Source organism: Phocoena sinus, chromosome 2, assembly GCF_008692025.1.
Source record: "Phocoena sinus isolate mPhoSin1 chromosome 2, mPhoSin1.pri, whole genome shotgun sequence".
Lineage (NCBI taxonomy): Eukaryota > Metazoa > Chordata > Mammalia > Artiodactyla > Phocoenidae > Phocoena > Phocoena sinus.
Window position 1 is genome coordinate 80828955 of NC_045764.1, and position 14588 is coordinate 80843542.

General features: G+C 40.0%; 1 protein-coding gene across 4 annotated transcripts in view; it reads left to right on the forward strand.

The window, feature by feature from the left end:
• The first annotated feature begins 1542 nt into the window (after window positions 1-1542).
• WDR72 (WD repeat domain 72) overlaps window positions 1543-14588 on the forward strand; it is a 211370-nt gene continuing 198324 nt past the window's right edge. For 2 of the 4 annotated variants that reach the window (XR_004348550.1, XM_032623443.1), the window contains exon 1: window positions 1543-1618. Coding sequence is in view for 1 of the 4 variants with exons in the window: in XM_032623443.1 (XP_032479334.1) it covers window positions 1565-1618 (54 nt within the window). In the remaining 3 variants the exon portion in view is untranslated. The other 2 variants (XM_032623444.1, XM_032623445.1) reach the window with 2 other exon arrangements.

Consider the following 14588-nt stretch of genomic DNA (forward strand, 5'->3'; position numbering starts at 1 on the left):
TCTCTTTCAGATCTTTCATTGTTAGTGCATAGGAATGCAAGAGATTTCTGTGCATTAATCTTGTATCCTGCAACGTTACCAAATTCATTGTTGAGCTCTAGTAGTTTTCTGGTGGCATCTTTAGGATTCTCTATGTATAGTATCATGTCATCTGCAAACAGTGACAGTTTTACTTCTTCTCCAATCTTCTTTCCCCATTCCTTTTATTTCATTTTCTTCTCTGCTGTGGCTAGGACTTCCAAAACTATGTCAAATAATAGTGGCGAGAGTGGACATCCTTGTCTTGTTCCTGATCTTAGAGGAAATGCTTTCAGTTTTTCACCATTGAGAATGATGTTTGCTGCGGGTTTGTCGTACACGGCCTTTATTATTTTGAGGTAGGTTCCCTCTGTGCCCACTTTCTGGAGAGTTTTTATCATAAGTGGGTGTTGAATTTTGTCAAAAGATTTTTCTGCATCTACTGAGATGATCATATGGTGTTTATTCTTTAGCTTGTTAATATGGTGTATCACATTGATTGATTTGCAGATATTGAAAAATCCTTGCATCCCTGGGATAAATCCCACTTGATCATGGTGTATGATACTTTTAATGTGTTGCTAGATTCTGTTTGCTAGTATTTTGTTGAATATTTTTGCATCTATATTCATTAATGATATTGGTCTGTAATTTTCTTTTTTTGCAGTATCTCTGTCTGGTTTTCATGTCAGGGTGATGGTGGCTTCATAGAATGAGTTTGGGAGTGTTCCTTCCTCTTATCAGGAAGTCTTATTTAAGTCATTTGGGGAAGGATGATTCCTTGCAATAAATTAGTTCCTATTTCCGGAACATGAAGGAGTGGGAAGATTTCTTCAACTCTTACTGTTTTCTACCATTACAGGGCTTGGAAAGTTCAAAACTGTCAACTGCACTGGCAATAAAGACCATTAAATTAATATTATATATTATTAACACTTTTTTCAACCTAAAATTCTTTTCAAAAAAATTTTTCCTTTCCCCCCCCATTTTCATGTGCCCTAAAAGTATCAAAGGCTCTGACCTGAGACCCAGAATGGTTGAGGGCCTTTAACGTGCCTGAGCTAGTTGTGGCAGAGCTCAAACAAGAGGAACCAAGTCTAGGGCTCTTTCAATACCTGCATCTTTATGAAGACTGAAGGAGAAGGTTCTGCTCAAGAGGTCGGATGAATACTTGGCAATGGCAATGGGGGTGGGAATGTCAACTCTGAAATAAAATCTTGAAGACTCAGAAGTTGAGAATAGGTGAGGGAAGTTCATTAAAGAACTGGGGCCTGTGGTCACCTTAACAGGTGACTGTTAGATGCATGTCATTGGTCAACAATATTTATTATTTATCAATATCTACTACATGCTTGGTGTCCCTGTCTTCACAGACCTTACAGTCAAGCAGGGGAGGCCAATGCAACAAGTAATTGCAGTAAGTCATGACAAGTGTTATGACAGAGGAAATGACACATCTTGGGAGTGAATAGCAGGAACACCTAACCTGCATGGGGTAAGTGAGGTTTCAGATGAACCAAGAATAGGAACTAACCCAGCTCAGAGGATGAAGATGAGAGGAGTGTCCTCCTCGGAGGGATTTCACACAGGAAGATCCAAGGTATGTGAAGTTTGACCTCAGAGGAGACCTAGAACTTGTGCTGACTTGGGCCTGGCCAACTATCCTTAGTATTTGGGAAGCCAGATAGGTATCAGTGAAAAGGGAGTGGTTAAAAATCTGTCCCCCAAAGTGAGAGAGTGGCATGGACTTACATATACTACCAAATGTGAAAAAGATAGCTAGTGGGAAACAGCTGCATAGCACGGGGAGATCAGCTTTGTGACCACCTAGAGGGTTGGGACAGGGAGGGTGGGAGGGAGACACAAGAGGGAGGGGATATAGGGATATATGTGTATGTATAGCTGATTCACTTTGTTATAAAGCAGAAACTAACACCATTGTAAAGCAATTATACTCCAGTAAAGATGTTTAAAAAAAAAAATCTGTCCCCACCTGCTTCCAGGAGTTTTAGAATTCAGGACTAAGTTGCCCTCAGGGTGTGGAGGATTAAACAAAATAACTGAGAAACCTGAGAAAAGCAAATTGTCCCTCCCATTTTTCTAAGCTACCCGGTCAGTTGTGATACTTGGCACACTCAGAGCAGGTCAGGACGTTGGCTTCAGTGGTGAATTTTCCACCCCTTCTAGCTCCCTGAACTCTCACTCTCCCCTGCTGGGAGGATGCGGATGGAGGTGAACTTCCTCCCTTCCTTTATCAAAGGTCCTGAGGCTCCCAGTCCCTTTCAGTGTCGGGGTGAGGGTCCTTGACACCTGGCATACTTTGATTTTCCTCACCTCAACTCCAACTCTCTCCAGCCCTGAAGGACAGAGCACTTCCACGCCCGAGTACCGGCCTGTTCCAGCCGCCACCGCCAGTGAGAGCGGGAGGGAGCCGCGGGACTGCAGGGGAGAATCGGAGCTCGGGCCGGAGTGAGGGTGGGGCGCCGGGCGTGGCGTCCGCGGTTGGGAGGGCGTGGTATCGGGGTGGGGGCGTGGTGTCGGGGCGTGGCCGGCCCCCAAAGGACGTCCCGCTGTCTTGCCGCCCAGCTCCCAGGCTGCTGGGCCGCTGCTGCTTTGGGGCACCCAGGCTCGGGTAAGGCGGCCTACCCCCGGCTCGGCTCGGGTTCGTCTGTCCCAGGCGGTGGGTCTCTGACGGCCTTAGGCTCGTGCAGCCCTCGGCTTCCCGACTTCAGGCCGAGGGTTTGGATACTGAGGGGCGGGGAAGGAAGGTGAGCGCGTGTAGCAGTTGCTATAATCTCTTCTTTTGCTCCAAGTTCTTGCACGTGGAAAATTCTCTCTTCTACTCTCTCGTCCAGATGTCGCATCAGTAGTGACCGAAGACACGCACCTATCAAATTGGTCCTTTCGAGTATGTGGTGGGTGGCGGAGGGTAGGTAAGGGCCTTAGTATTCCTGCCTGTAGTCTCCCAGATACTTTTAGAGACCCGCCATTCACTACTGAGAGAGTTTCTTGGGTCTCGGAAATCGGACTTCTCTGGGACTGGAGTCCGTTGAATTCATTAAGTTGAGTCTGGTAGCTGGGGAAATGATCCGGTGGACGCCGGCTGGCGAGGGTGTGACAGCTTGAGACCTGTCGCGTCAGGGGATCTGGTGAAAACTTTCCTTGTTGTGCACCTGCCGCTGAGCCAGCAATAAAGGTTACGGACACAACACTTTTGTCACTTGAAAAGCTGGACGAGGGACAGGAAAATCAAGGGGGTGATGTCTGTATTGACGAAAATTTGGCAAAGATGAAGTGCTAGTAATACTCCCTTGCGGACGGGTGCTTCCTTATTCCGCCTTCCTCATCGATTACAGCATTTCTGTGTTCATTTCTAAACCGTTTCTAAGATGCAAACAGAACGTTGCTGTATAGCAACCTTAACTTTGTCTTCCTCCCCCTTGCAGTTTTAATGCTAAAAGAGTTCAAGGTCACCTTTGGAGACTAGGTCACATGTTGGGAATTTTCTACCTGAAGAAAGGGGTTTAGAACTTTTTGTTTGTTTCTTTCGTACCCATTCCTACCCCCCACCCTCGCTTCTCCTGCCCCGCAACACACAGTGGGTTAGTCTCCACTCTCCTGAATTCTCACCATTTAAAGACCAGGGGAGAAGAAAGCAGCCTCTTTTGTCATGCATTACTTGCGGTTAACTCGGTCTTGTGACTTTTGTTCCTTAGCCCTCCTTTAGCTCCTTCAATATTAAAATGCACCAACAGTGTTTTCTGTAAAGAATGCAAAGGGCTGGAGGAGAAAGGGAAACTCTGTCAATTCTACCATCTAGTAAAGTGAATATTATTTTTTAAAAACTGCAAAAATTGGGACTCTGTTGAGTTCCAATATTCTCACTATTTTGGGGGAAGATGTTTTAAAATTATTAATATAATTATTTTATCAATAAAATATCAACTGTTAAGACTCTGTGTGTGAAATCTTGCATTAACAGTCTCTATTCCAATGAAGTGACTGTTTTAGAAACCTAAGGTTCTAGTTTATAGAGGCCAACTGGAATAGAAGTATATATAAGTTATTAAATAACTCTATGGAACCTTGAAAATAATGGTATTAGGAATAGTTCAAAGTTTCAAGATTGCTTCATTCAGATTTATTTGTGGCTTGACAGTTCACTTTTTTTCTGTTATTTAATAGTGTTACAGTATGCAGGCGTCTCTGAGAATGCTAAGAATTCTGTCCATGCATTTTATAGACATTTCTCTGGAGCTCTGCTCTGAATGTATAGTTATTTCTTCCCCAGTCATAACATTTTTAGATTAAATTCTGCTCTAGACTGAGTTGGAGGCAGGGAGATGAGGTAGGGATAAAGACTAAAAGAATATGTCTAAATTCTCATACCAGACCATCTCTGAAGTCCTTGCAAGTCCCCAGATTAACTCCGGGGTGCCAGCAAGTCCTTTAACTTATGTGTGTTATTTTTGTCTTCAAAATAAGAAATTTCTGTTTGGTCTTAAAGGACATTTGGGTCTCTTTGAAGTCTTCTATAAAAAGTAACTCCTCATTTCTAGAGCTAGGTATCACTGCTCTAGAGCAATATCTCGTCTAGTTTGCTCTCATTTCCAAAGGGCTTCCGAACATGTTGGGCAATGCCCCTGCCCCACCTAAGCAAGGTAGTGCAGTGGTTAAGGGCATGAGATTTGGAGACTCCTGAAACTGTCTTGGTTTTCTACCTCTTATCTTGGGCAAGCTATTTATATTCTCCAAGCCTCGCCTCATTTTCCTCATGTTTAGAATAAAGATAACAATAATGCTTAGGGTCATTATGAAGATCAAATGAAGTGATGCAAATAATGTAAATAGCAGTGTCTACAACTTAATAGTTGATAAATGTTAGAAAATTTTTTCCCAACACTGACCTTCCTTTTTTACTTTTTTACTTTTAACAAGACAAAATTTCACCTGGAAAAATTAAAGTCCTATATATGAATGTTTAAAGAATAATCGAGTACAGGATGAGGGAGTTGTAATTAATTGAACCAGTCAATCTCATGGTAAATTGAATGTGTGTTTCCTCTGAGTCAGTGGTGGGTTTTAAGGGCCCAGAAAGCTGATAAGATTTTAGGCTGCTTCAATAGGAATAGAATGCATGTTGATGGCCAAGGACATTTTTCTACCTCTGCCTTTTGCTCCTTGTGCAGACAGAGTTACATTCAAGCTGATTTGTCTGGGAGAAGAAAAAAAAAAGAGGCAACTCTTGAAGCCATATCACATTCACTTGTAACAAATACATTAATTTTTGACTTCCCCCTCAACATTTTTTTACTTCTTGTTATATGTAAAACTACCTGCCAGCAAAATGCAAAGGAAAAAGGAAGAGTTTCCTGCCCTCCAAGCATTCATAGTATAGTTCGGGTAACAGGAAGCATTGGATCAGAGTGATCAGAGCTCTGGTAAAGGTAGAAAAGGGAAGGCTGGGAGTAGAGGAGTGCTATGTATCAACCAGGGGAGGCTCAAAGGAGTTAAAGGTGTTAAAATTTAGTTCCCGTTTTGAAGCTTCCATTTTTATAGGAGTTTGCCAGGGAGAAATGATGAGGAAGAGCCTTCTGGGCCAAGGGAGACTTCTGTGTCTTCAAAGGTATAGGGTGAGAGAATATGACAAATGCAAATCACCACACAGTATCCCTATGCTGTCTCATCCTTTCCTGGCTACAGGATGTTGGCAAATTGCTTCTCTGAGCTTTAGTTTCCTCAAACATAAAATGAGGGTTGTATATTATTTTACACTGTTAGGTGCTTATTTAATTTTCAAGTCTCTCCCATTAGAATGTCTACCTCACAACTTTGTTGGAAGACTTCATTGCCTAGAAAACACAAGGCTGTCTGACACACAGGTGACAGTCAACCAGTGTGGTTCCCTCCACCCGTCTTAGTCTCTTGATGAGAGAAAATACAACAGGAATCCAGCCTTGAGTATAGATGGGATTTAGCAATTTCAAGCATATTATAAAAAACAGACCAAGAGGTGTTGTAACTATTCTTGTTGTTTAGAATGAAGTATGAAGCTATTTATACTTTCACCTCCATTACCCCTATTTCCCAACCACTAAAGGCTCACTTTCAACTCCAGCTGTGTTTTTCAGCCTATATTGCCAGACCAGGCTCTGTAAAAGGGGTTCCACCACACTGAGAGTTCTTTGATAGACAAAGGTTAACATTCCTGTGTTTACCTGATAAGATCTCAGACCATTTTAGGGCCTGCTTCCTGCTCTAGTCCTTGTTTTCAGTCTGAGCAACTGAAGTGAGGCTTAGAAAAAAAATTTGTGGGGAGGGGATCTGGATAATGGGTTAGCTCTTTTGGAGTACCAAATTGCAAATTGAACATTTTGGGAGGAATTTGTTAGAGGATTTTACCCTCTTGTGATTTTTCTCTGGTATTGTTAGCTCTTAAAAGTTTAAATTTGGAAGACTTTGCCTCAACATTCTAACTTGATCATCTTGAATTATCCCTTCTTGTAAACAATGTACACATTTGCTCAACGACTGAATACCTAGAGTTTTCCTGTTTAGGCCCTTTCTCCAAGTGGATTTCAAAAGGAAAGACCTCAGGTAGTTTTCTTGCAAAGTCCTACAGAACATGGAAGATTTCTTTCCATGTTTCGTTTAGACAGCAGTAGATAGAAAAAGAATTTAACTACTTTAAGCTTTAGTCATCGCAGAGAAACACAGTAGGTTAGGGGCCAGACAAGGCCTGTTTGCTGTGGAAGGCCCAGATTAGGCCCGCCAGGTATTGACATTCTCACTAGGTCATGCAGACCAGGCCCTGAGTAAGAACTTTTTGAGGGAGCTATTCTTTTTGGTCACTCATTCAGTGAATATTGCTTTAATTTTATCAGTTGATTTTTATATTTCATTAATTGTGTGGTGCATGGGGGATGATGAGATTAAGTTCTTCGCCTCAAATGTGAGTAAGAATGTCTTTGGAGAGCAGGTTAAAATTCAGATTTCCAGCCTCCAGTTGAGACTATATGAACCTCAAATGGTGACCAGAGTCAGGCACACAGAAGGTACTTCATAAATATTTGTTAAGTGAACTAACTGCCACTTTCAAAATCACTGTTAAAACAGAATTCATTTTCTGTAGCACATTTCATAATTTTCTCCTCTTTTTTTAAGTGTGAAAGACTCTATACTAATTCTGTATTTCCTTTGGAGAAATAAAATGTATTCAATTGCAATCGTTATTTAGAAATTGAAAATAAAAAAATTTTTAATAGCATCATAATTTGTTTTAGTTAAGAGAAACAGTGACTGTGATTCTTAATAGCCCAATATGCCACAGAGGCACAGACACTTATTTTTGCTCCTCCTGAATCACTGGGAGGTGAGAATTTGAAGCATCTTTTTTATGTGCATTTCAATTTCCTGTTGAACAAAATATACAAACAGAAAGAGCTTCTTTTTTGATTAATTTCAGTGAGAGCACAGAGATAAACTAAGTCAGAGCAACTCTCTTGAATAGCTAATGTCTGTTGCCTGGAGAAAGAGAAAATTATTTTCTGCCCTCCATGTTGATGTGTACAGAACATGTGTTCTGAGTAGCTGCTATTTTCACTGCCTCTTTTTCCAGCTGAAGTGCAACATAAACTATTTTAATTAATATTGTGTCACCAAAAGGGATTGAAATAGCCAATTGAATTCTACCAAGATAGAGTCTTTTGATGAAAACATATCTTTATTGATTGTGGACGAAGAAAATCATTCTTAAAATGAAATCCAGAGAAAAATCATATCCCTCAGAGAAAATTTCTGAGTGGCAGGCCGAGATTAACATCATAAAATTGAATTTGTGCTGCAAGCCTTTGATGTAATCAGCAGCTGGGAGATGGTGTTGCCCTTACTGTGCTCCCTCTGATTGTGGTGAATTATTGTGTGGAATGAAATAAGTGTTTCTTGTGTCCCTCCTCCAAGAAATACAAACAAGGTATTACTAGGTAGTTTCTTGCTAGTTAAAATGGGTTGGATCGATTCCAGGCCTCTCAGGCTCTCATACTCCCATGAACTATAGGAGCTGGGCATTTATTTATGCCCCAAGGACAGAATTTCTTGATATCACCGGACAGGGACTTCTTCAGTCAGTAGAAACCCAACAGAGAAGTGACAAGAGGGATCCCCCCTGCCAGGGACATTTTTTTTTAGAATAAGCAGAAGCCAGGATATGTTAGAAAGGGCTACATTTGCCTGGTTTCTATTGGCCTGTAGCCAGCCAAGCCCTTCCCTGTCTCCCTCAGCTACCGCTTGTGACATACACTGCCTTGAAATCACTGCCGTGTGGAAATATCACTTTATACTAGGAATCTTGTTCCATGATACCAGTGTTACAGTGGGGTTTTTGTTGGTGTTTCTGTATGAAGTCCTGGTGCTTGGAAAACATTCTTGCCCATGCAGGTACTTTCACACGTGTAATGATGTAATGAATAGGTTTTGCACATTAAGTAGAGAGAATCTATTTATACATTTACCCACAGATTAAAGAGTGATGTGGCACCTTAATCACCCCTGCGGCTGGACCTAAGTTGTTTCTGATTTTTTTTGTTTTTAAATGAGTAAGTGGACTGGCACGACTGTAAACAAGGTAGTGGAGTCATCACTGTGTACTCTCACTCTCAAGTTGTTTGAGAAGTGCGATGATCCTTGAAGTCAGACGAATCTGGGATATAATTCTATTCAAGGGATTTAGATTTATTTACCAAGCCTCCTTTTCGTAATAAGACTAATGGTGGTGTGTCGACCAAATGAGATAATGTATGGGAAAGCCCCCAGCACAGCACCATGTCTAGAATGTCTTTTAGTGAACACGAATTGAAAATACTTTGTCTTAAGACTGGGAAAGGATAATTAAGGCAGAAGGTGGGGATATGATCTGGAATAAGGGAAAGTAGGGGGAGCCAGGACAAGGAAAATGATGAAAAGAGGTGAGGAAGAGAAATATAAAAAAAAGAGGTAGGATTTGTCTGCTCCTGACAGAAAAGCCACAGAGGTGAGAAGAATGGTTGTAAATGGCTCACCTCTTGTGTCTTGAATTAATTCCAGCTGAAATGGGCTGGAAGTCCCAGAAAATATCTTTTTAAAGAACTGAATATTCCAGTAAGGCTAAGTTTCCTTTGGATTATGACCCTCAAGTCCTGTCCCTCCGCCACCACTCCCTCTAAACCACCATGGAATTCTGCACCCATAAGCCTTCTTGATGTAAGTCTGTTTTGGCCACATTTCTGCTCAGATCCTGGAATGTCAGAGGGTGGTCTTAAAGACTTCCTTGGCAGAAGCATCCGTGTTTTGTAGGCAGAGTCAGTAAACACTGGAATCCTGGGTATTAGGGAGCCTTCTCCAAACAGGAGTTGTCTACCTAGGTTCATATTCCTGCCTGTAGGAGTGCCTTCTATCTATTTATTCTGCGAGGAAAGGATTATCATAATGGCAGTGGACTGACTTCAATGTCAGCATGTGCTAAAGATGGGAAAAGGGGAATAGATTCAAGGCTAGGGAAGGAGACAACTGGTCCATGGGAAAACGCAGAATTTTTCTAAGAGAATGCTTAGGTATAATGGATGCACCATCCACAACCATGGGAGCAAAGTGCTCCTTGCTCTTGTACCTCAGGAAAACTCATCACAGTCTACTTTGCATCAGTTATTACCTACCTATGGCTTGACTTGTAGCTTGTGAACTCCTAGAGATCAAGAGCCTGTGTTTTTTTCATTTTCATTTAGTAGAGCATTTAATAAATACCTGTTGAGTTAATAAATGAGTATATTCTTTCCTCAGGGAACCTATAATGTGGATGGAAAGATTTATTACACAAAAGAAGTAGAGAACAGAATTTGGTATATGACCAATTGTGTGATTCAGAGTAAAGTTTAAGTATCTGTCTCCAGAATTGAGATACGCATTATTAAGATTTATGTTCTTACTTGGAAGAAACAAAATCTGTCAGATGGTATATTAGCTTGCTAGGGCTGCCATAACAAAGTACCGCAAACAGAGTGGCTTAAATGGTAGAAATGTATTGTCTTACGGTTTCAGAGGTTAGAAGTCTGAAATCAAGGTGTCAGCAGGGTTGGTTCCTTCTGTGGGCTGTGAGGAAGAGTCTGTTCCATGCCTCTCTCCTAACTTCTGGCGGTTTGCTGACAATCTTTGGCATTCCTTCTCTTGTAGAAATATCACCCCATCTCTGCCTTCATCTTCACATGGCTCTCTCCTTGTGTGCATCTTTCTCCAAATTTCCCTGTTTTATAAGGATGCCAGTCATACTGGATTAGCCCTAACCCAGTGTGACCTCATCTTCACTTAATTAATTACACCTGCAATCACCCTATTTCCAAATAAGGTCATATTCTGAGGTATTGGGAGTTAGGACTTCAATATATGAATTTTGGGGTGAGTTCAGTTTAACTCCTAACCCATGGAAAGATGGTAGATTTTGTTCTACTTTGCCAATTTGGTACCTTTGACGTTTTATTTTAGTCTCCCCTGCTTAATTCACTGAATAGCTGGGATCTATTGTAAATTGTGATAAACTGAAGGATTATACATGACAAGGATTACACTTATTGTTCTACTATTTACTTAACAGGATTTATACACAAATTTTGAGATTAAAAAAGCTTTCTGATAAGAGTGGCTAACATTTATTGAATGTTTACTATCTAATGATTTCCATGGATTAGACCACTTAACTTTCACATCTACCCTGTTAGATATTAGATATCTATTAGATAGATATTATTATTTATCTACATTTTATTGATGGGAATCCAATACACAGTTGTAAAGTAACGCACCCGAGAACATACAGTAGTAGCGTTGACATTGGAATCCAAGCTGACTAACTCTAGGGCTTCACCACTGGGTACGTGCTATCTCCTTAGTCTTATTACAGCCAGGTTAGGTAAATATTATTACCACTTTATGGATAAGGAAAACAAAATTTAAAGTAACTAGGGACTTTCTTGGGTCACAAAACCAGCACATATATAATGTTGATAAGTGTATAATATTTGGGATTTGAGTTTAGGTATTAACTTCCATGGGGAAATCCTTTCTATCTTTGATTTCAAGCTCCAGTTGTGTTTTCTCCCCAAACATTCTTGCATTTACCTTACAAGGCACTCATCATATTGTTGGTGATTCAGGATGTGCTTGTCTCCTTAGAAACCCATGAGCTCCTTGAGGTTCGGAGATTCTTATCTACATTCTTAGAATCTTGCATAGTCCCTAGCACAAAATAGATAATAAACGTTTTTAAACAAAATGCATGTAAGTAAAGGTAAAGGAGCCAAAGAAAAGGGAGACCAGTTGAAACACAAGAAATAAAGGTCAATAAAAGGAGTAACTGAGATGACAGAAGATGAAATTTGGGGTAATGATAAAAATGTTATCATAGGAGATTAGTATGAATATCTTAGAAAAATAAGCTAAAAATAAGGAAAAGATATGATATGTTGAAGTGATGAGAGGAAGTTCTTGTGTAAGTGGCTTGTTTTTCTTGGTTAATTGGAAGGAAGGGTCATCAACTAAAAGTATTGGGGTGTAAGGAGCTGCCTGGGTTGCGGGGAGGTTTATGAGGGGGTAGAGGAAAAGATTTGACTGTGGGACTGGATTAGAGACATGTTTCCCAGTGTGATTTTAGGTAGTACACAACAAACATTTATGTTAATAGACAAGTATTTATTTTAATGTACATTTTGAAAAAAAATCTAACCAGCCTGTCAAGTCCCATGATTTTATATGGTTATTAATCATTAAGATAATTCTAAAGAAATAGTTATATAACAATTTATTCTTAACTGAATACTTAAAATAAAAATAAAATGAGTTAATTTAAAGAAATAGGCAAATTGTTTTACAGATTGTATTTAGATATGGCAAAGAAAAATATTACTCAAGACTGGAAATACGTTTACAGAGTTCATACACGTCAAAACAATTGCCTAATAGTGGGAATACTTAGTTAAAATTAATCATAAAATTACTTCGTCGTATGTACTTTGAGGTCAGGGATTGTGTTTTTCTGTTCTTTGTGTTCTCTGCAGCTCAGCCCACTACCTTGAATACATTTGGTTCTCATTAACTATTCGTTGAATTTATTTAAGAATGGACTACTAGAACAGTGAGACTTTTTGTTCATGTTAAATATCTCTAGGTTAAGAAAAAAAATGACTTGGACTGTAAATATTCAGAGTTAAATGTAGCATAATTAAAAAGAAAAAATCCACTTCTTAAAGCCTAAAACTAAGGTTTTAGACAAGAGGATTTGAGTTCCATGAAGTTGTTCATTGACTAAATATAAATAAAAGTGAAGGAGCTCTATTTCCAGAGAAAACCACAATTCGAAAAGATGCATGCACCCCAAAGTCCACTGCAGCACTATTTACAATAGCCAGGACATGGAAGCAACCTAAATGTCCATCGACAGAGGAATGGATAAAGAAGATGTAGTACTTGTACACAATGGAATACTACTCAGCCATAAAAATGAATGAAATAATGCCATTTGCAGCAACATGGATAGACCTAGAGATGAACATACTAAATAAAGTAAGTCAGACAGAGAAAGACAAATATCATATGATATCACTTATATGTGGAATCTAAAAAAATGATACAAATGAACTTATTTACAAAACAGAAATAGACTCACAGACATAGAAAACAAATTTATGGTTACCAAAGGGGAAAGGTTGGGGGGAGGGATAAATTAGGAATTTGGGAGTAATATATACACACTACTATATATAAAATAGATAAACAAGGACCTAGCACAGGGAACCATACTCAATATTTTATAATAACCTGTATGGGAAAATAGTCTGAAAATGAATATATATATATAACTGAATCACTTTGCTGTACACCTGAAACTAACACAACATTGTAAATCAACTGTACTTCAATAAAAACTAAAATTTTTTTCAAAAGTGAAGGAGCCACCCAGAAAGAAATGAGTTGTCTTTCTCCTGTTTCTTTTTCTGGCCAAATGCTCATCTGTTCGACATTGTCTGTAAATGGAACACACGAGGCATTAATGGGGCTCTTTTAAATCTATTGCTCTACAGCTTAATAAACAAGGAGATGGGTCTTCCCTGGTGGTGCAGTGGTTGAGGGTCCGCCTGCCGATGCAGGGGACGCGGGATCGTGCCCGGTCCGGGAAGATCCCACATGCCTCGGAGCGGCTGGACCCGTGAGCCATGGCCGCTGAGCCTGCGCGTCCGGAGCCTGTGCTCCGCAACGGGAGAGGCCACAACAGTGAGAGGCCTGTGTACCGCAAAAAAATAAAAAATAAAAATAATAAATAAACAAGGAGATGAAATTTGAAGGTAATACTTTGTAATCTTTTACTCACAGGACTGGCAGAGTTGCAAGCTGTGATGGAAACCTCATCCGTGTAGTGATAGGGATGTGATTTCTTGGCTGTTTGGTTTTATACTTGTTCCAGATCACGCGTGTGTGGAGTTCAGAGATTATTTTGCGTATCTGTCTAATTCATCCCTTGATCTCTGGGTTATTTTACCACTGACTTTGCCTACCACGGTATTCCTTACCTAAAACACATTACTTTCTAGCATTTCTTAAGTAGCAGTTAATCACTCAATAATAACATTTTTGGAGGAGCTTGGCTTTGATGTTGGTTAGGGGTTAATTCTGAAATTGTCACGCTCCACTGGGTAAACCAGGTGGATTTTTATATGTTATTCAAATATGCCTTGGGCAGCTTATGACTTTATAGAAACAATATTTTACCTTTTCTAAGGAATGATCTGATTACAATCTGTTGATAAAATAAGACCTTTTGCTTTGGGAGCATCTGCAAACAGGTTTTGGGGGATAGGGCTTCTGCTGAGACCAGATGAGCACAAACCCTTAGGTCCCATGGATGCCTGAAGCTTCTTGCTTCATTTCCCAGTTTTAAAGTAGCTCTCATGCTGGCCTACCCTGATACCCAGGTATGTTTCTCTTCAGCTTACATCTATTCCTTGTTGCTTCATAAAGCCCCACTTTGTCCTCTCCCAATTTATTGCCACTGACCAGCTAGCTGACATCCAACAAACTGCTTTATTCTAATTTCCAATCTATTTGTTTTTTTCAGCTTCATTAAGGAATAGTTTACATACAGTAAGCTACACTCATTTCAAGAGTACAATTTGATGCATGTTAAAACCCCAAGCTTTTTTAACCTGAACTTAAAACTGGGTAACGAAACTTCCTCTAGGCTCAAGATGACCAAGTTATCTTCTTTGAAGGAGAGAATCACGAGGCAGTTTATTTGTGTCTCTCACAGTTCCTAAGTATGAGTTTTGAAGAAAGTAAGTAGGATTCCTTTCCACTTAAGAGATGGGATTCAGAGGCCACATAACTGTTAAGAGGCAGATATGAGATTCAAACCCAGATCTGTTTCATTCCAAAGCTTGTATTATGAACTGCTATACTATTTTTACTTTCCTCACAGATGTCTACTTTGGTCAGGAGGTTATTGTCAGAAATCATGGATGGTAAGTGAGGAGTATATCCTTTGTATTTTTTGA